Source organism: Ornithorhynchus anatinus, chromosome 9 (genome assembly GCF_004115215.2).
Source record: "Ornithorhynchus anatinus isolate Pmale09 chromosome 9, mOrnAna1.pri.v4, whole genome shotgun sequence".
NCBI lineage: Eukaryota > Metazoa > Chordata > Mammalia > Monotremata > Ornithorhynchidae > Ornithorhynchus > Ornithorhynchus anatinus.
Window position 1 is genome coordinate 36,030,623 of NC_041736.1, and position 22,483 is coordinate 36,053,105.

Below are 22,483 nucleotides of genomic sequence, written 5' to 3' on the forward strand. Positions count from 1 at the left end.
TATTGGTAATATTATCATTATTATAAACAAGAAGAGGCAGCATAGTCTCCGAACTCTATTCTGCCACTTGCATTGTGGGGCTGGGGCCAGGGAGTCAGAGGACCTGGGTTCTAATCCTAGCTGTATCATCTGTCTGCTGCGTGAATTTAGGCAAATCGATCAACTTCTCGCTACCTCAGTTTCCTCATTTGAAAAATGAGGATTAAATACCTGTTCTCCCTCTTAGATTGTGGACCCAAAGAGGCACAGAAACTATGTCCAACTTGATTATCTTATATCTAAATCTAGTATAGAGTACACTGCTTGGCACCCAGTAAGTGCTTAATAAATACCATTTAAATATAGACTATGTTATATATAAATATATAATATACATTATACTATATTTATAATATATTTATATAATATATATTGTAGTTTTATATATATATAAATGGAGTGGGAAATAAATGAAGTCAGCATTCTTTTCTAGGTTCCTGACCACAATTGAGATCCACAGTCCTCTAGTGAATGATCGGTCATTCACTGTTAGGCTAAGACAGCAGCAGCAGCAGCTGGTGATCATTTAGCCTGCTTTAATGATTATCCTATTTACCTTTCCTGGGCCCCAAAGCTATTCAGTCAACAATGGATTTAGTTAAATAAATCACTAAAAATCAATCAGTAGTATTTGCAGAGCACCTACTGGGTTCAGAGTGTTGTACTAAATGTTTGTAAAATTACAATAGGCCACCAGGGAGCTAACAATCTATGGGTGGAGACAGACACTAAGATAAATTGCCGATAGGAAGAAAAAGAGAGTGGTGAGTTTCCATTCCTCCCTTTCCAACTATTTTTCTTGCTCTTCTCTACCACTCGCTCCACAGCTCAGATACAAATCCTTCAATCCATTGATCGATCAATCGTGTGTATAGATCACAGTGCTGGACCCTTTTCCACCATGAAAATCCCTTTGTTTGGATGCTGCAGTGCGTCTGGACTGTTTGACTGGAAAGATCAGATCCGTGTACCTATGGTAGAGAAATTCACATTGCCTAAAATTGTTTTCAGGTTGGACGGGAACTTCCAAACTGATCCACCAGTGCAACTGAAGGTATCAGAGTTGCAATCTTTGAAAGCGTTATTAAGGTTCTCGGGGTGATAGGAAACCCACAAATGGAACTAATCATTTTCTCTCAATTTAGGGCCCAAAAAGGTGTTCACAAAATGTAAAATATATCATGCAAGATCCAAGGATTTATATTGGCAATGTGTTTGTTCAGTGGAAGAACTCATATGCCTACAAACCATTCTGGTGGTCATGATGGTATGAATCGCTAGGCAGGCCATCGAAAGAGAGGCAGCGTGGTTTAGTGGAAAGAGCTCGAGCTTGGGAGTCAGAGGATGTGGGTTCTAATCCCGGCTCTGCCACGTGTCTGCTGTGTGACCTTGGGCAAGTCACTTAACTTCTCTGGGCCTCAGTTACCTCATCCATAAAATGGGGGTTAAAAGTGTTATTATCTGATTACCCTACATCTACCCCAGTGCTTAGAACAGTGCTTGGCACATAGTAAGCACTTAACAAATACCATTATTATTATTTCAAATAAAATTATTGCATTTATTATTGCTTTTTTGCCTCATTTTCCCCATCTGTAAAATGGGGGTGAAATGCCTGCTTTCTCCACTACTAGTCCACTATGACTGTGAGCCCCTCATGGAACAGGGACTGTGTCTGACCTTATTATCTTGTATCAACCCCTAGCAGTCACTACGGTACTTGAAACATAGTAAGTGCTTAACTCTGTTGTACTCTCCCAAGAACTTAGTACAGTGCTCTTCACACAGGAAGTGCTCAAGAAATACCACTGATTAACAGGTACCACTCTTACCATTATTATAAGTACTGGGATAACAGCAAGGTGATCTGCAAATCACCTTGTAGAGAAGCAGCGTGGCTCAGTGGAAAGAGCACGGGCTTTGGAGTCAGAGGTCATGGGTTCGAATCCCCGCTCGGCCATTTAGCAGCTGTGTGACTTTGGGCAAGTCACTTAACTTCTCGGTGCCTCAGTTACCTCATCTGTAAAATGGGGATGAAGACTGTGAGCCCCACGTGGGACAACCTGATTCCCCTGTGTCTACCCCAGCGCTTAGAACAGTGCTCGGCACATAGTAAGCGCTTAACAAATACCGACGTTATTATTACAAATCCTTGTCCCACTCAGCAATCACAGTTGATCTTATCCCCATTTTACAGTTGAAGAAACTGAGTCCCATAGAAATGAAATGAGTTGCCCAGAGCTTCCCAGCAGGCAGAGCTGGAACACCTGTGCGATAGGGACTGTGTCCAACCTGACAAGCTTGTAACTAACCCAGTGGTTAATACAGTGCCTGGCACCTATTAAGCGCTTAACAAATTCTTTCAAATTTTTTTTTTTAAATGAGAACCCAAGTCTCCTGAATTCCAGTACCATGATTTTCCCATTAGGCCATGCTGGCTGACTCTATCTATGCCTTCATCCTGGGATTCAATAGGCTGTCCTAGGAAATGTAGAGAAATATATACGAAGGCAGTGAACTCCATGTGGGACACAGACTGTGTTTGACCTGATGAACTTGCATCTACCCCAGTGCTTAGAATAGTGCTTGGCACCTAGTAAGTGCTCAGCGGATAATAAAAAGAATATACAAATGTCCCAGAATTGGGGCTAACTTGGCTAACTCTTCAGGCGGCAGCATGCTCAGTACACAATTGATGTCCCACAGCATGTTGCGAGAATTTAACCCCATATTCTCCTCTCCCACTCATGCCAAAAATCTAATGGTCAACCGATTAACGGTATTTAATGAGAGCTTACTGTGTGCAGAGCACTGTACTAAAGGCTCAGGAGAGTACGATAGGGATAATCACGATCCCTAACCGGATTAATTTCCGATGTAACAGCTTTAAATAAAAACAACAACCATCTGCCTGGAAATAACTCAGCATGAACAGCACCATTCCTGCCTAGGTCAGGAGTAAAAAAGTTGTCTCTGATCCTGTCGCCTCAGTGACTGCTGCTAGTTTATTCAGTGAGTGGGTGACTCTTCACGACACCCTCCATCTGTTCACAACATGGGTGTATTGAAATGTCAGACTGGTCCGACAAGACGGGTGATAAAGTTTACTGACTTGCTTTGGGAAAAACAGGGAGTTGTACCACCCCCGCTATTAGAGCCTGTGGTTCAGCAGACGCCTAGGCAATTTGCACCAGGCGCCTTTGGAAGACTGGATTCAAGGCATGGATTCGAAGTAGAAGCTGTAGAATGGATCACTAACAGCAGATTGAAAGTGCAGGGGCTTCAGCGGTCAGGCCCCACCGGAAGACACTGCCTAGAGGTGTGTACATCTCAGACTACGAGAGAGAAAGTAGCAGAGGACAAGGATTCTGTTGGTAAAATATGATTTCTTTAATTTTTGGCAGTAGGGAGAAGGGCATTATTTGATGTATATAATGTTGGTATTTGTTAAGCGTTTACTATGTGCCGAGCACTGTTCTAAATGTTGGGGTAGATACGGGGTAATCGTGTGTGTGTGTTGGCGTATTGTCTTTTTTGAAATGTAAGCAGGTGGGAGAAACTGGGTCCCCTTTATTAACCGGGTGATTGGATTTAGATCCTGGGCAACAGGTACCGACTCAAAACTTCTATTGATAACAAGGAAGAAGACCCTGACGTTGGGTGATTGTTTTCTTACCGATGCTATCATAACCCACACACTTAAGGCTGCCTCATCTTTGGGTTTCCCTCTTTCAGTCTATCATTTCCAGTCCGTGCTTGTTACTTGAAATGTTTGTTTTTGGGTGTTTTTTTTTTTTTTTGGAAACATCCCGAAGCATGCAAAGGTTGGGACTGGAACACTTGTTAATATTTTGAGCATTAGGAAGTCGACTGTGATTGAGCTAATTAAGATAGGATTAGGGAACTTCAGGCAAATGCCAGAATCAAAGTTGGGGTGAGGAAGGGTACCCTAATTCTCTCTTCTCCCTCCAGCTGTGTAAACCGGGCTTCACCGCCATCTTATTTACTGCTCATGGTAGCAGGGGCCAGGGCTGTAATAATAATAATAATATTTGTTAAGCGCTTAGTATGTGCCAGGCACTGTACTAAGTGCTGGGATGGATACAAGCAAATCAGGTCCCTGTCCCACATGGGGCTCATAGCCTCAATCCCCATTTTAGAGGTGAGGTAACTGAGGCCCGGGAAAGTGAAGCGACTTGCCCGAGGTCACAGAGCAGACAGTGGTCGAGTCGTGATTAGAACCCATGATATGTAGGCACCAAACAAACCCGGTGGGTCATTCCCCTTTGCCTGGATTTTTTATTTCATTTGATGGCATTTGTTAAGTGCTTACTAAGTGCCAGGCACTGTCCTAAACGCTGGGATAAATACAAGCTGATCGGGTTTGGCCACAGTCCACGGCCCAGTCTTAATCCCTGTTTCACAGATGAGGTAACTGAGGCACAGAGTAGTGAAGTGACTGGCCTAAGGTCACACAGCTGATGATCAGGATTAGAACTCATGACTTCCTTCCGACCCCCAGGCCCAAGCTCTACTCACTGCGCCATGATAACGGAGGCACAGAGAAGCAAAGTGATTTGTCTAAGGTCACACAGCAGACACATGCCAGAGGCGATGTTAAAACCCAGGTCCTTCTAATAATAATAATTGTGGTATCTGTTAGGTGATGATGATGATGGTATCTGTTAAGAACTTACTACGTGCTAAGCACTGTTCTAAGCACTGGGGGAGATACAAGGTTATCAGGTTGTCCCAGGTGGGACTAACAGTTTTAATCCCCATTTTCCAGATAAAGTAGCAGAGGCACAAAGAAGTTAAATGACTTGCCCACAGTCACGCGGCTGACAAGTGATGGAGCTGTGATTAGAACCCATGACCTCTGATTCCCAAGCCTGTGCTCTTTCCAGTAGGCCACGCTTCTTCTTTAGGTGCTTACCCATTTGCCAGACACTGTACTAAGCGCTGCGGCGGATACAAGGAAATCAGATTGGCCACAGTCCCTGTCCCGTATGGGGCTCTCGGCCCCACTTCCCAGATGAGATAGATAACTGAGGCACAGAGCAACGAAGTGACTCGCCCAAAGGCACCCAGCAGACCCGTGGCGGAGGTGGAATTAGAACCCAGATCCTCTGACTCCCGGGCCCGGGCTCTCTCCACTAGGCAGCCGCATCCCGGTTGGCGTGGCTTCGTGTAGGCCTTGGAGCCCAAACAGATGCTGCATCTGACCTGCAGAAGCGTGACCAGAATAAGATGCCAATAAATAAAACTTTGGCAAGGGATGGATGGCCTTGGGTCAGGAGGTGCTGGGGAGGAGAGAGACCTTACAGCACCTGCGGCTTCGCCCTAGGGAAAGGGCCTGGTGGGCAAGCCTAGGTCCTCCCCTTCCTCCTCCTCTTTCTCCTCCTCTTCTTCCCTCCTCCCCTGAGAGAGATAAGACGAGCCGGCATCGACAGCGCCATCCTCGCCCCGCAGCTTTCAATCAAGCGTCTTTCTTGAGCGCTTCCCGGGTGCAAAGCACTGTACTGAGCGCTTGGGAGAGCAGCCAGGAGGTGCGTGCGGGGGGGGGGGAACGGTCTTCGCAGCTGGGCCTTGCAAGGTGAGCGCTACGCCGTCCGGGTAAGGGGGCAGGTAGGGTGGGGGGTCGGGGGAGGAGTCCCCCACGCTGCATTTGCTCCGAGCGAGGGGCGTCCAGAAAGTTAAACTGGGGAGGGGTCCCGTTAGCCAAGGTCCCGGGGAGAGCAGGGATGGGCAGGGGGTGTCCGCGGCTGAGCTGAATTCCTTATCCTCCCCCCACTCCTGTTTCCCCCCTGGGAAAAGAGATGGGTTTTTCCCTCTTTTGTCCTTGAAGCCCCAGCTATTCCCTCCTCCTCGTCCTTATTTCCTACCCCCCTCCCCCAGGCCAGAGGGACCCGAAGGAGGGTCACCCCACCCACGACACTCCACCGCCCTGGGGTTTTGCTGGGCCAGTGGAACTGAAATCAATCAGATTCCGACCCCCCCCTCCCCCCCCGACCCGTCTCCTTCTCAACCGTGGGTGGGTTTCCTCTCTCCTCTCCATCCACTCCCGATGTAATGGAAGGAGCACTGTCTTGGAAGTCAGAGGACCTGGGTTCTAATCCAGCCTCTCCCGACTGATGGCTGGGTGTCCTTGGGTACGTCACTTAACCTCTCTGAGCCTCGGTTTCCTCAGCTGTAAAATGTGGGGGTCAATACCCGCTCATTCTTTCAGTCGTTTTAATTGAATGCTTACTGGGTGAAGAGCACTGTACTAAACGCCCGGGGGAGTACAGTTCAACAATAAACGGACACACTCCCCGCCCACCACGAGTTTGCAGTGTTAGGCCGTGGGCTCCATGAGGGACGTGGACTGTAACCTACCGATTTTTCTTTCCAGTGGTATTTAAGCACTTACTGTGCATCAGACACTGTTCTGAGTGCTGGGGTTAGGCGGCCCTCGTACTGCATAGGACCCACAGACTAAGTAGGAGTAATTAAGTTGTACCTACCCCAACGCTTAGAATGGTGTTGGACCCATGAACGCTTAACAAATAGCATTTTTAAAAAATGTAGCTCCTCCTCTGGGCTGATGACATGTCTCTGTGCCGGAGAGATTAAGCGTAAGGGAGGCTAGAGGAATAATGTAATGTTCATCAGGGAAAAGGGAGCTGCGGAGTTAGAGGGCTCAGGATGTTGTCCGAGTCCCCTTTTTTTCATGGTATCTAAGTGCTTACTGTGTGCTAACACTGGGGTGGATACAGGTTAATTAGGTTGGACTCAGCCCACGTCCCACATGGGGTTCTCGCAGCCTTAATCCCCATTTCACAAATGAGAGAACTGAGGCCCAGAGAAGTGACCAAGGTCACACAGACAAGTGGCAGGGCTGGGATTAGAACCCAGGAACTTCTCATTCCCAGACTCCCGCTCTATCGACTAGTCATTGCCGTTGCCACGATGTGATCCCGTCTTGTTTTTCCCAGATTTCTTGTAAGGTTCCTAAGCCCCGTTTCATTCCGTTCCAGAGTTTTCACGGCCTCGTTCCAATTTATCCCCATCTGTCAGCCATGCTCTGATCCCTTGCTACCCGGCTCATTGGTAAAGCTGTTCCCTGGAATTCTCCCTGCAAGGCTAGGAGCCCCATATAATAATAACGATGATGATGGCATTTAAGTGCTTCCAATGTGCCGAACACTGCTCCAAGCGCTGGGGTAGATACAGGGTCATCGGGTTGTCCCACGTGGGGCTCACTGTCTTCATCCCCATTTTCCAGATGAGGGAACTGAGGCACAGAGAGATCAAGTGACTTGCCCAGAGTCACACAGCTGACAAGTGGCAGAGCGGGGATTAGAACCCACGACCTCAGACTCCCAAGCCCGTGCATAGGGACTGTGTCCAACCTGATTAACTTGCATCTTCCCCAGTGCTTAGTACAGTGCCTGGCACATTCAATAAAGCGCCTAACGGATACGATTATCAGGAAGACTGTTCCTATGCCAAGTGCCCTGGTAATGCTGGGTGACTTTGGGCAAGTCGCTCGACTTCTCTGTGCCTCAGTTCTCTCCCCTGTAAAATGGGGATGAAGACCGTGACCGCCTGGGACAGGAAATGAATCTAATCCTATTATCTTGTATCTATTATCTTATGTTGTATTTTATTATCTATCCACCCCAGCGCTTAGAAGAGCGCTCGGCACACAGTAAGCGCTTCACAAATACCATCCTCATCATCGTTAATGGCAGTGAATGGGCCTCACTTCGAGGAAGTCACGTGCGGGCAAAATGATGAGAAATCTGGAAACACGAATGAGTCACGGTGCTCTGGCACCAATCCATCATCATCAAATATTAACTGTCTACTCCGTGCCAAGCGGTGTCGGGAGCAGTGGGGTAGGGGCCTTCTGCCGCCCTCCGGTCCTTTCCCTCCTTCCCCGCGTCCTCCCTTCTCTTCAGAGAGGCAGCATGGCTCAGTGGGAAGAGCCCGGGCTCTGGGGTCAGAGGTCATGAGTTCGGATCCCGGCTCTGCCACTTGGCAGCTGTGTGACTGTGGGCGAGTCACTTCGCTTCTCTGGGCCTCAGTTCCCTCATCTGTAAAATGGGGATGAAGACTGTGAGCCCCACGTGGGACGACCTCATTCCCCTGTGTCTACCCCAGCCCTTAGAGCAGTGCTCTGCACATAGTAAGCGCTTAACAAATACCAACATTATTATTATTCTCCTTTTCTCCCTCCCCCCATCCCCGGGTCGGCCTTGCCATATCTTGGCTCCTTGCCCTCTCCCCGCCGGCTCCCTACACTCCCCTTTGCGCTCTGCTCGGGAGAAGGCCACCCGTGCAATACTATGTGCAGAGCACTGGCCCAAGCGCTCGGAATGGACCATTCGGCCACAGATCCCTGCCCAGAGACGGGCTCACAGTCTAAACGGGGAAGACAGCCAAGCAGAACAGAAGGAAACCAAACGTCATCGCGATAAATAGCATCATGGAGATATACACGTCATGGACAAAATAAATAGGGCGATAAATGATATATAGAAATATGCACAGTGCCGAGGGGAGGGGAAGCACTGTTCTAAACGCTGCAGGGAGATACGAGGTCGGCAGGTTGTCCCACGTGGGGCTCGCAATCGTCGTACTGATAATAATGTTGGTATTTGTTAAGCGCTTACTATGCGCAGAGCACTGTTCCAAGCGCTGGGGGAGATGCAGGCTCATCAGGTTGTCCCCCCATGAGGCTCCCCGTTAATCCCCATCTTACAGATGAGGTAACCGAGGCCCAGAGAAGTGAAGTGCCCACAGTCCCACAGCTGCCAAGGGGCAGAGCCGGCATTCGAACCCATGACCTCTGACTCCCAAGCCGTTGCCACTGAGCCACGCTGCTTCTCTAAGCTTCTGCTAACCCGTCGGTGGGCAGGGACCGTCCCTATCTGTTGCCGAATTGTCCATTCGAAGCGCTTAGTACAGTGCTCTGCACATAGTAAGCGCTCAACAAATACTACTGAATGAATGAACCCATGCAACCACCGGTGCAACCCCTCCTGCAACGAGGTCCCGGCGGCCAGGAGGTGCAGCTGCCCCTCGGATGGTGCATCAGAGCCGGGGTTGTAGGCCGCAGGAGGGAAGGAGGACCATCCGGTCCTCGCCCGGGCGCTCAGCACAGTGTCCCGCGCGCGCTCAGCAAGTCCCGCGGGATCCGTCGTGGGCGGGGAACGTGTCGACCACCTCTGGTTACGGTGTGCCCTCCCAAACGCTCAGCACAGTGCTCTGCACGCAGTAAGCGCTCGATAGGTAGCATCGCCTAATGGTTCTTTAGAGAGTACTCTCCCAAGCGCTTAGCACAATGCCCTGCACGCAGTAAGCGCTCAATAAGTAGCGTTCTTTAGAGAGTACTCTCCCAAACGCTTAGCACGATGCTCTGCACACAGTAAGCGCTCAGTAAGTAGCGTTCTTTAGAGAGTACTCTCCCAAGCGTTTAGCACAATGCTCTGCACGCAGTAAGCGCTCAATAAGTAGTATCGCCTAATAGTTTTTTAGAGAGCACTCTCCCAAGCGTTTAACACAGTGCTCTGCACGCAGTAAGCGCTCGATAAGTAGCATCGCCTAATGGTTCTTTAGAGAGTCCTCTCCCAAGCGCTCAGCACAATGCTCTGCACGCAGCAAGCACCCAGTAAGTAGCATTGATTGGTTGCGGGCAGAGAACGTGCTTACCGATTCTTTAGAGCGCACTCTCAAGCGCTTAGTACAGTGCTTTGCACAGTAGTACGGGCTTGGGAGTCAGAGGTCACGGGTTCTAATCCCGGCTCCGCCGCTAGTCAGCTGTGTGACCTTGGGTAAGTCACTTAACCTCTCTGTGCCTGTTACCTCATCTGTCCAATGGGGATTAAAACTGTGAGCCCCACGTGGGACAACCGGATCACCTTGTATCCCCCAGCGCTTAGAACAGTGCTTTGCACGTAGTAAGCGCTTAACAAATACCACAGTTCATTTATTTAGCAAGCGCCCGGTAAGTGGCATTGATTCTTTTTAGTGAGGGAACGTGCCTACCGACTCTCTGTAGGGCACTTTCCCAAGCGCTTGGCGCAGTGCTCTGCACGCAGTCAGAGCTCGGTAATTACCACTGATTCGTCGTGGGCAGGGAACGCGTCTACCAACTCTTATGGCGCATCCTCCCGAGCGCTTAGTATAGTGCTCCCAGCGCAGTAAGCGCTCAATAAATAGGATCTGGGCCTGCGATACTTACTGTGGCCTGTTAACTCCAGAAACGGGGACTCGGTGGGACACCCACCTCAGGCAGAGGCGAATTGCCTCCCTCAGCAATCATAAGAACATTTCCATGTAAGCACTTCAAACTGTGCGGGTTATGGTTATTCACCCCATTTTTAGATCAAAAAAGAAAATAATGTTCGAACTGCATGGGGTTGCACAGCATAGATAAGCGGCAGAGATAGAAATAGAATCAACTCCCTCCCTCCTTAGATGTCCCATGCGGCCTCTCCTGTGGCTTTTCCTCGTTGATCGTTCATAGATTGTGTACAGAATTGTTTACGTAACGTAATGGATTATTTCCTCCTTGTTTGGTTTTTATCAACATCTACTTGAGGCTGAATTGGGAATCAGTCAGTCGATGGTACGGAGTGCCTCATACTACACAATGGTATTGAATTGTGAATTGTGCAAAGCATTGTAGTGAGCCCTTGGGAGAGTACAATACTATAGAACTGAACTCTCTCTCTCTATATATACATATATATATATATATATATATATATATATATATATGTAGAACTGCTGAAATGTGCTTCCCGAATGCTTAGTACTGTGCTCTGCACACAGTAAGTGCTCAGTAAATATGATTGAATGAATAGACAGAGGTTAATCAGATGGGACGCAGTTCCTGACCCATGCGAGGCTCCCAGCCTAAGAAAGAGGGAGAACGGCTACTGAATCCCCACCTTACAGGTGAGGGGTATAGAGGGACAGAGAAGTGAGTTGCCCAAGGTCACACAGCGGGCAGATGGTGGAGTTGGGATTCATTCATTCATTCGATAGTGTTTATTGAGCGCTTACTATGTGCAGAGCACCGTACTAAGCGCTTGGAACGGACAAGTCGCAACAGATAGAGACGGTCCCTGCCCACTGACGGGCTTACGGTCTGCTCGGGGGAGACGGGCAGACGAGAACGATGGCGATAAATAGAGTCAAGGGGAAGAACATCTCATAAAAACAATGGCAAATAAATAGAATCAGGGTGATGTACATCTCATTAAACAAAATGAATAGGGTGATGAAAATATATACCCAGATCCTCTTACTGTTAAACCTGTGCTCGTTCCATCAGACACTCTGCTTCCCTTCACAGGATCGCTCCCCGCAGAAATCCCAAGCAAATGTTTATCCCCTTTATTCTTTTATTCCCTTGGAAAAGCCTAGTGCGTCCTCTGTCATCACCTATCTTGCCTCCCCTTCGACCCCACCTCAGTGCAACTTCGGCAGTTCCCCATCACCTAATCACTTGGGTACTAATCATTGCTAATCATTGCTCTGGGAGGGTGTGTGTCTTTTCACTTTTGCTTCTTCTCATCTTTTTTGTTTGTTTTTAATAATCATAATCGTAATTATGCAATTTAAGTGGTTACTATGTGCCAATCTCTGTTCTAAGCGCTGAGATAAATACAAGGTAATCAGGTTGTCCCATGTGGGGCCCCCAATCTTAATCCCCATTTTCCAGATGAGGTAACTGAGGCACGGAGAAGTTAAGTGGCTTGCTGGTGGTGCTGGTGCTGGTGGTGCTGGTGGCTGCTGCTGGTGACACAGCAGACAAGTGACGGAGCCAGGATTAGGACCCATGTCCTCTGACTCCCAAACCCTTGCTTTTCCCACTAAATCCTTACTGTTCATTCATTCGATCGTATTTATTGAGCACTTACTGAGAAGCACCGTGGCTCAGTGGAAAGAGCCTGGGTTTGGGAGTCAGAGATCATGGGTTCGGATCCCGGCTCCACCGCTGTGTGACCGAGCAAGTCACTTAACTTCTCTGTGCCTCGGTTACCTCATCTGTAAAATGGGGATTAACTGTGAGCCTCACGTGGGATGACCCGATTAAAAGTGTTTAGCAAATACCAATATTATTATTATTATTATTACTATGTGCAGAGCACTGTATTAAGAGCTTGAAGCCCTTACTCCCTCCCTCTGCTCTACCCCTTTCCCCACCCCACTGCACTTGTGTATATTTGTACATATTTATTATTCTATTTATTAATGATGGATGTATATAATTCTCTTTATCTATTTTGATGCTATTGATGCCCGTCTACTTGTTTTGTTTTGTTGTCTGTCTCCCTCTTCTGAACTGTGAGCCTTTCGTAGGGTAGGGATTGTCTCTGTTGCCGACCGATTTGTCCATTCCAAGCGCTTCATACGGTGCTCTGCGCATAGTAAGTGCTCAATAAATACTATCGAATGAATGAATGAATGTGCCAGGCACTGTACCGAGAGCCGGGATAGGATCGTAAACATCCTCTAGACTGTAAGCTCCTTGTGGGCAGGGAATGTGTCTGTTTATTGTTATATCGTACTCTCTCAAGCGCTTAGTACAATGCTCTGCACACAGAGAGCACTCAATACATTCGATTGAATGACTGAATAGAAGCTAATCAGATTGGTCACAGTCCATACCCCAAATGGGGCTGGCAGTCTTAATCCCCATTTTATAGAGGAGATAGGTTTGGAGAAGTGAAGCAATTTGTCCAAGGTCACACAGCAGAGAAGTGAGCGAGCCGGGGTTAGGACCCAGGTCTTTCTGCCTCCCCGGACCGAGCTTTATCCACTAGGCCGTGCTGCCTCTCAATTAGGAGGTACTGGAGACCAACTACATTCGTTTCCTCTTCCAAGCAAATGGCAGCCCCATCTGGCCTACGGACTGTATCTCGACCATCCCTGCTCGGTGTATATCCCGACAGAACAGAATCGATCCATCAGTGTATTTATTGAGCACTTACTCTGTGCAGAGCATTGTATTGAGCAGTTGGAGCTCATGTTCTACAGAGGAGAGACTGTAGGGAAATTTAGTGGGAAACATTATCTAGAGCCTGTTGGGTGAGTGATTGGGCACTCTTTTTATTTCCAGAATTGAATTTCTCCATTTCTTACTCCTTCTACCCCTTACCTTTACTATCTCTCTTCCATCCTTTCTACACAGCCCTTCGTGTCACTTTTCTGCATGAATCTTTTGAATTTGGAAGCATTACCCATTTCCTGGCTAAATTCCTGTCTTCCTTCCTACTCTATGAGCCAGCCCCCTAGGGTTCAGCGTTTGGGCCCAACCTGATTAATTTACGTCTACCCCAGTGTTTATAACAGTGCTTCACACACAAAAGTTACTCAAATACTATCATTTTTTTTTATGGTGATGATGAAACTGGGCTTCATGGCAAAAGTCTGCCTGTGCGCCATATCTAAAAGTAATGAGCTAACGGGGAGAAAGCTTAATAAAAATCTGCAGAGCCCTCCTAGATGGCTACCTAACAAATCTAGGATAGATGCTTGAAGAAACAGAATTGTATTTATCTTTCTCTTGGCACATAAATTCCAAAATTTCAAAATCAGTAATTGAGGAGAAAGTTTTCTTGTTTTAAAAGATCAAAACTATTTCTGTTTATTCTGGAAGAGACCCTATCATCAGTCTTCCCCGTCATTCTTTTTCTTAGGCTTATTGTTTACTCTCCCAAGCACTTAGTACAGTGACTGACCGACTAAGTTGAGAAATTTCAAAATGTTATATTTATCTGAAGATTATCTTAAAAAAGCCCTCAGCTCTACAGAAATCACATGAGTGTGAGCTACTTGAAAGAACCTTTCGATTAGTCAGCCCAACAAGAAATTCAGTAAAAGTTTAACAGAGTGGTTGACTGTGCTTTGGACCTTTTGTATTTTTTTTTTCCCTAAGGGTTCACTGTTGGTTATTCCAGGTTAAGAAACTATGCCTTTTCATAAGATGTTAAGGAGAGTGTCATCTTCCAAACTGAATTCAGAGAACTGCAGGCAGGCCAGTGGAAATGGGTTGTGGGTGATTTTGGGGACTTCAGATCCAGGTGGATGTCAGTGGCATTTATTGAGCACTTACTGTGTACAGAACACTGTATGAAGCGCTTGGGAGAGTACAGTATAAAAGAATTGGGAGACATTTTCCCTGCCCACAAGGAACTTACTGTCTAATGTCGGTCTCCCCATTAGTAATAATGGTATTTATTAAGCTCTTACTATGTACCAAGCACTGTTATAAGCACTGGGATGGATACAAGGTAATCAGATTGTCCCACTTGGGGCTCTGTCTTAATCCCCATTTTACAGATGATGGAACTGAGGCCCAGAGAAATGAAGTCACTTGCCCAAAGTCACACAGCTGACAAGTGGCAGAGCCAAGATTAGAACCCACGACCTCTGACTCCCAGGCCTGTGCTCTTTCCACTAGGCCATGCTGCTTCTCTCTGTGAATCCGGGTCACTCCTGATTTATAGAGCTGTGCTCTTTCCACTAGGCCCAGTTGATGAGGAATACTGTTTCCATGAGAGAAAACATCCTGGCCTAATGGAAAGAACAGGGGCCTGGAAGACAGAGGACCTAATCCCATCTCTGCCACTTGTCTTTTATGTCATTTACTCGAAATCACTTAACTTCTCCATTCTTCAGTTTCACTGTAGGTAAAATGGGGATTCAATACCTGCTCTCCTTCCTACTTAGATTGTGAGCCCCATGTAGATCGGGGACTTCATCCTATCTGATTATCTGGTATCCACCCTAGTGCTTAGGACAGTGGTTGGCAAGTATAAGCACCTGGCACAAGAAATCTGTTTAAAATTCATTCATTCGGTAGTCTTTATTGAGCACTTACTATGTGCAGAGCACTGTACTAGGCACTTGGGAGAGTACAGTACAACAATAAACGTAAACATTCCCTGCCCACAATATGTTTCCAGTTTCAGGGATCTGAGTCTGCATAAAGAAGCAAGAACTGAGCCAAGGGCACCTCTCTCCAGCTCTGTGTCATGGTATGACCCAACAAGGCACAGCCAGTCTTCGGGGAAGGAAGGCAGTGCCAGATCTGGCTTAATACAGTGCTCTGCATGCAGAAAGTGCTCAATAAATACAATTGATTTTAGGACAGGGAAGTGAAAGAAATTGGTTAAGCCTTCAGTGGGGAGAGTCAAACAACTCAGCACAGCCACAAGGGATATTACTGTCAAAACACATAGTCTGGAAGGTTGGGCCACTAGTTGCCAGGATTTTGTGATTTTCTGCCAGGTTTTTTGGGGGGGTTTTATGGCATTTGTTAGGTGGTTACTATGTGCCAGGCACTATACTGTAGTGTTTACTGAGTACCTACTGTACACTGAATTCTTTGCTAGGTGCATACAAGGAAGAAAGAGTCCTTGAAGAGCTTACAGTCTTACACGAAAGGCAGGCAGACCCATTCAGCGGGAAGCAGCGTGGGCCTGAGAGTCAGGGGTCCTGGGTTCCAATCCCAGCTTCACAACTTGCCTGCTGTGTGACCTCGGACAAATCACTTTACTTCTCTGTGCCTCAATTTTCTCATCTATAAAATGGGGATTCAATACATGTTCTCCCTTGGCACACAGAGCTTAACAAATACCGTAAAGTAGAAAACCATAAATTCAATTTGACAGCAAGAGCAAGCATAATACAGGCCATAATACAACATATATACATACAACATATATATATATATATATATATACACACACACACACATATATTTAATGGAATTTAAACACTTGTTCCCAGACACTGTAGTAGATAAAAGATAATCAGGTTAGACGCAATCCCTATCCTACATAGGGTTTACAGTCTTAATCCCCATTTTGCAGATGAGGTAACTAACTATGATACAAAATACAAAGAAGTTAAGTGCCTTGTCCAAGGTCACAGAGCAGGCAAGTGGCTTTTCCTAAAGATCCACTATTGAAGGTCCCTCTTGCTACAAATTAAACCAAAAAAGGCACTAGATTTAAAATCAGAGACATCCATATCTATAAAATGTGGCAGAAAATCCTACATCAGCAATTTCTCAGAGTTTTTGAGGCTGTCGTGGAGTTCTTGGCTACCGTAGTAGAGGATGTGCTTCATCACATTCTTCCAGAAAGCAAGTGGTGCAACAGAATGGCTCATCCAGGTCTGTTGCCAAATTGCCCAAGCTGAGGACAGCGTGTGAATCTTCTCCATCCCCTCAGAAGGGGACAGTGCTCGACACACAATAGGCACTTAGCAAAGACTATTATAAAGAACTGTTTGACCACTGGAAAGTAAGAAATGTCAGGTCTTGACTCACTCTTAAAATTCTTCAGTATAGACAGAAATATTTTCACTTTAAAAGATGATGTGCTTGGAGTGTGTTTTAGTGGTGTTTTGTTGGATTTTCTTCTTTTTAGATTTGATCATCCGTTTGTCATTCTGTTTATCCCCATAGTAGTCCGTGTCTTGTATTTAGACTATAAGCTCCTTGTCGGCAAGGATCGCATCTACCAACTCCATTATATTGTACTTTTCCAAGCACATAGTACACCGGTCAGCCAAAAAATAATATCTTGATCTGATGCACCTGAAAAAGATGCCAAAAGGAAATTCAAGGGGCAATTAAAGACCACACTGTTAGATTTAAACTAGAAAATGTCAAAATAGATCACCAACTCTTTTGATTCATTGGTCTCCTGACCCATTAACATAATTAGGCGATAAAGTGACTTCTTCCTGGGGGAGTCTGCTTCTATGCTTCCAAGAGTTCAAGGAAACCAATTTCATTGTAACAAGCCAGTCTCTCTCTCTCTCTCTCTCTTTCTTTCTCTCTCTCTCTCTCTCGCTATATATATATATATATATTTCAGCCATTTCCTATCTTCTCTACCTCCTCCCACTGAGAATTTTGGGAGTTTGTCCCCTTCACTACTTGGGAAATGTAGTTTTTCCTTTTCCTCTCAGAAATGATCTTGCCAACTCTCAACATGATGCTTTGGAAACACAGATCTCTTACTGAAGACTGACCATAGTGTAGTGTAACAGTCCTACCATATTTATTTTATGTTCTTGTTTTCTCTCTCCCATCCCAGCCTTGCACAGTTCTCTTGTTTCTCTTTCTGTTCAGGGCTCCTTGCAGAGACCAAGTGGCCATTAATAAGCAATAGCATTGGAGCGGACTTTCTTATTCTCTCCTGAAATGTCCCTTTAAGTCAAAATTTGTCCTGCTCACTACTTAAAATATTACCACCAGGAGATTAAATAAATTGTCCAACCTTTCTTCTCTTAAATCTCAGTGGAGTATTGATTTTGATCCTTTAGAAAACGTTTTTTCTTCTTCTAGCTACATTCAAAAATCAGTCCTTATTTTTCCTGCCTCAGGTGTTTCGCTTAAGTAGTTTATTTTCTATATTGGGTAGGGGAAGGCACAAACTGTTTGGGGGCAGGGGAATGCCTCCCATATTAGGTTGGTGTTTTGACATGTGAGGATGCCCAACTGTTCTATGACTCTTAAATTTCTGTTGAAAATATTTTCAGTTAGGGAGATTCTCTTCAGGAAAGAACTCTTGGTTTCTTTTTCCCACAAATCTGCCTTCCTCTGCTTTTTCAGCCAAAACTTTGCTCGAAGAGACTGGTGCTTAACTAGGTGTGGAAATTGAACTAGCTTTTTCCCTCCTTGAAGTGTCATTATTCAACAGATCTTCTTATTTCTGACATGTGATCAGTCCTTACTTGGTGCCAAGACCTGGGAAATGCAGGGATGATTCAAATCTACTCCCTGAAGTAACCAATAAATTAACCCCTGGACAATTAACGATGAGAGTAAGAGCTGCATCTTGCTAGTTGAAGCGTCTTGTCAGGAGATTCCGGCGGGGACCATCCCCAGAGATCTGAGGGCTTTCTGTAACTCCCAAATCTGTCCTTCATGCTCCAGGGAAGAGAGAACCACTTTTACACCTGGGAGCCTTCTAAGGGGCTCTTCAAGGAGAGAACCATATCGGGATTTATTTTAAAAAAGCAAACGAGATAGCTTCCTTATGATTTTATTTAAAGTTCAAATCAATTGACTGTGTTGAGCGCTTACTGTAAGCAGAGCACTGTACTGAACACTTGGGAGAGTACAACACAGCAGAATCGGTTGGCGTGTTCCCTGCCCACAACGAGCTTACAGTCTGGATGGGGAGACAGACATTAATATAAACAAATTATTTATAATACGTGACTAATAGATTGTACATAAGGACAGAGTTGGTAGACACGTTCCCTGCCCTCATGAGCTTACAGTCTAGAGGGGGATATGGACATTAATATAAATAAATCATGGCTACGTACATAAGTGCAAGTAGAAGAGAAGCCTCTTCCCGAGTATCTTCACCCAAAACTACCATTATTGTTTCACCAAAATAGTCAGGTCTCTGTTTTTATCTGTCTTTATAGTCCCATGTTCACATCTTTTTATCTGCCTTAACAAAGGTTTAAACCGAAGCTGCCGCCAATTTTCAAACAAAGCCTACAAGATGATGTCGTCCAAATATGTTGTGTTTCTCTGTTTCTGTTGCTGTGTGACGAGAGTGCATTCCATCTGCTGGCACAGCCTAAATCCATTTGGTAAGTTTGCTGTTCAGTTGCTTTTACCTTTAACAAATTCCAGGGGCCAGTTTGAGGATAATTCTTCCTGAACCAGCAGTTTTGAAAAGAGCACAGCAGTAGTGCAAGCCAGCAGCTGTCATCCAGGGGTGGTTAACTCCCTGGTGTTATTAAACTCTGTGGAATCCCTCTTTGCAAGTTTTTTTGCTTCCTACTTTTAAAACAAAATCATCACAGTTCTGGCATATTTCAGTAGCTTTGATTGCATTATGGATTTCTTTCGAGAAGCAGCATGGCACAGTGGAAAGAGCATGGGCCTGGGTGTCAGAAGGTCCTGGGTTCTGATCCCGGCTCTGCGTCTTATCTGCTGTGTGACCTTGGGCAAATCACTTCACTTCGCTGGGCCTCAGGTACCTCATCTGTAACGGGGACCGAGACGGTGAGCCCACGTGGAACAGGGATTGTGTCCAACCTGATTTGCTTTATCCACCTCAGAGCTTGGTACAGTGCCTGACACATAGTAATCGCTTAACAAACACCATAGTTGTTGTCATGAGAGTGTGGATGCCAGACCCTGAAAAGAGTTCAGGAGAGGACAGCTCGGGGCAAGCCTCCCGCTACCCCTCCCACCCACAATCCCGAAAGATCCTGCTTCCTCCCCGACACTGGGATGTGGTTTGGATGGCCGGAGAGTTGGCCGAAGGAGCCAGATTGAAGTTGGGTTTTCCGGGGACTGACCTTTGCCTCCTGCCCGGGAAGCTGCAGTACCATGGCTTAGTCCCAATGCCCTTCCTTCCCACTTCCGGCCCCCAACCGACACCAGCGCCTCTAACCAGGAAAGGAAAGACAACAAGCAGAGCACAGGTATATGGTATCTGCTTCGTGGTAGTTAAGTGCTAACTAAGTGTCGAACACTGTTCTACACACTGGGGTTGGTTCATTCATTCAATTCACTAGTGTTTATTGAGCGCTTCCTATGTGCAGAGCACTGTACTAAGCGCTTGGAATGTACAAATCGGTAACAGATAGAGACAGTCCCTGCCCTTTGACGGGCTTACAGTCTAATCGGGGGAGACGGACAGACAAGAACAATTGTACACAGTCCCTGTCCCATGTGGGGCTCAGGGTCTAAGGAATGGTGCCAGTAGAGAATCTTGAGACCGGACTGGAAGAAATTCAACTCAAAACAAGCTCATTGTGGGCAGGGACTCTGTGTATTGTTGTATTGTACTCTTCCAAGCGCTTAGCACAGAGCTCCACATACAGGAATTGCTAAGTAAATACGATTGAGTAAATAAATGAATGGAAAAAACCTCAGGCCTAGACAAGTATCTGTGCATCTAGACCTGTAGGGAAGAGGACCAGTTGAGCACGTGGTGGTGTCTGAGTGGAAGGAGAAGAGCTGGCCGTAGCAGAATCAGGTGCCAGGTTTATAGTGATAACAGTGAGAAGATGAGATGAGGCAGGCAGGGGAAGATGATAATAATAATGATAATAATTGTATTTGTTAAGCATTTACTATGTGCCACTCACTGTTCTCAGCGCTGGGGTACAAACACGTTAATCAGGTTGGACACAGTCCCTGTCCCAGATGGGGCTCGCAGTCTCAATCCCCACTGTACATTTGAAGTAACTGAGGCACAGAGAAGTGAAGTAACTTTCCCAAGATCACACATCAGACAAGTGCCAGGGCCAGGATTAGAACACATGACCTTCTGACTTGTGGGCCGGTGCTCTATCCATTATGCCATGTTGCCTTTGAAGACCTCAAAGCCCTTATCCTGAAGCTTGATTTGTGACAGAAATTGATGACTTTGGGATACGTTAAAACTAGTGTGTAAAGGAAAACAAGGTGGAAAAATGCAGTAAGCTTTCCTGTTTTTCAGTATGGCTGACTAAGATGCACTCAATAATGCCTCCCGGGAGCAGTACCAAACACAACATTCCTGGAGGAAAAGGGCCTTACTCCGTGGGATGTACAGATTTGATGTTTAAGCCCACACGTGAGGTTTGCATTGATTTTTGTTTTTTAGGGAGGAGGGTGTTTGTGGGTATGTGTGTGTGTTTTGTTTGCACGTTTCATTATGTCTTGGCAATTTGCTGTTTTCATGCTTGGGCAAATAACCTCCCCCACATGAAATGCGAGGAGAGGGCTTGGAGTCTTCGCCTGCCTTCCCCAATCAGTGTTATTTATTGACCGCTTACTGTGTGCAGAGCACATTACTAAAAGCTGGGGAGAGAACAATATAACAGAGTTGGTAGACACGTTCCCTTCCCGTAAAGAATGTGGAAATTTGTCACGCCTTCAGACTTGTACCCTATTCCTCAAGGCAATATTTCAAGGACATAAGCAAGGCTGTTCGTAGCTCAGACAAAAATGGCCAAATAGACCCCATGGGAGCATGGAGATGCGTGGAGGAATAGTGTGTTGGTTATCGCTGTGGTGCCCCCTGACTTTTTGGGGTTTTTTTTTCTGCTGTGTCAGGGATTCCCCAATTCTCTGACTAGAGATCACCTGGCATTTGAGTGAATTTCAGGTGTGTTCCATCCACTAAACACATTTGAATGAAAACAGGGAGCTGCAGCAGTACCTGGACGGTGTGGAGGAGATCAAGGGAAGACTCTTTTAGTGTGAGAGGTTTGGAAGGCAGAGGAGAGTGAGAGGTGGAAGATGGCAATAGGGACAGGGTGGAATGTAGTTAAGTATCTTAAGGAGTATCTTTAGTATCTTAGGAGTATCTTTACCATCTATGACTTATCCGGAGGGTTGTATTTTTCTGAAGAGCAGATGGGTGTCCTCCTTGATAGCCGAGGAGGAGGACCATTTGGAAGTGGGAGCAGGGAAATGTTGAGGAGGTGAGGGTGGCCCTTTAAATTCTTATCTGGCCTCTTGTTCAGTAGTATTTATTGAGCGCTTATTGTGTGCTGAGAGCTGTACTAAGCACTTGGGAGAGTACAGTACAATAGAGTTGGTAGAAGTGCTCCCTGCTCACAATGAGCTTGATTTTTTTCCTAAAAAGCTGTTAAATTGTCAGGGCTACAGTGGAAGGATATAGAGATCCTGGGGCCACCAGGGGCCAGTTAAAGGTCTGGAATAGTCAATCATATTTATCGAGCACTTTTTCTGCGCAGAGCACTGTACTAAATGCTTAGAGAATAATATAACAGAGTTAGACGTGTTTTCTGCCCACAAGGAGCTTACGGTCTAGAGTGGAGACTAGGCGTGGGTATCAATGAGAGAGGTACAGGTAGCGCACTGTTGAGCAGATATAAGCTCATTCATTCAGTCGTATTTATTGAGTGCTTACTGTGTGCAGAGCATTGTACTAAGCGCTTGGAATGTGCAATTTGGCAACAGATAGAGACAATCCCTGCCCAACAACGGGCTCACAGTCTCAAAGGGGGAGACAATCCTTACTTCACTCTGTGCCCAGGATAATTTTTTGAATTAAAAAAATGTTCAGTCTGTCTCCCCACTCCTAAAAACCTCCAGTGGTTGCTCTTCCATCCACCTCTGCATCATAAATACCTCACCATTGTCTTTAAACCACTCAGTCACCTTGCCTCCTCCTACCTTAAATTGCTGATTTCACACTACAACCCAGCCTGTAAGCTGTAAGACTGTAAGCTCATTCTGGTCAGGGAATGTGTCTGTTTATTGTTGTATTGTACTCTCCTAAGAGCTTAGTACAGTGTTCCGCACATGGTAAGCACTCAATAAATATACTGAATGAATAATTAAGGCTCAGGGTGGGCCCAAACCCTAGTAACTGGTTTTTGGAATGTGCTACTATGTTCCTAGCTGACCACTTAATTTTTCATAACCTTTTCTTCT

At 46.1% G+C, this 22,483-nt stretch overlaps 1 protein-coding gene across 1 annotated transcript in view; it reads left to right on the forward strand.

The window, feature by feature from the left end:
- Positions 1-5,460: 5,460 nt before the first annotated feature.
- PLA2G7 (phospholipase A2 group VII) overlaps positions 5,461-22,483 on the forward strand; it is a 33,192-nt gene continuing 16,169 nt past the window's right edge. The window contains 3 exon segments of the mRNA XM_029072099.2: positions 5,461-5,635; positions 18,535-18,669; positions 20,535-20,656. Of these exon segments, the coding sequence (XP_028927932.1) occupies positions 18,579-18,669; positions 20,535-20,656 (213 nt within the window). The 5' untranslated portion in view covers positions 5,461-5,635; positions 18,535-18,578.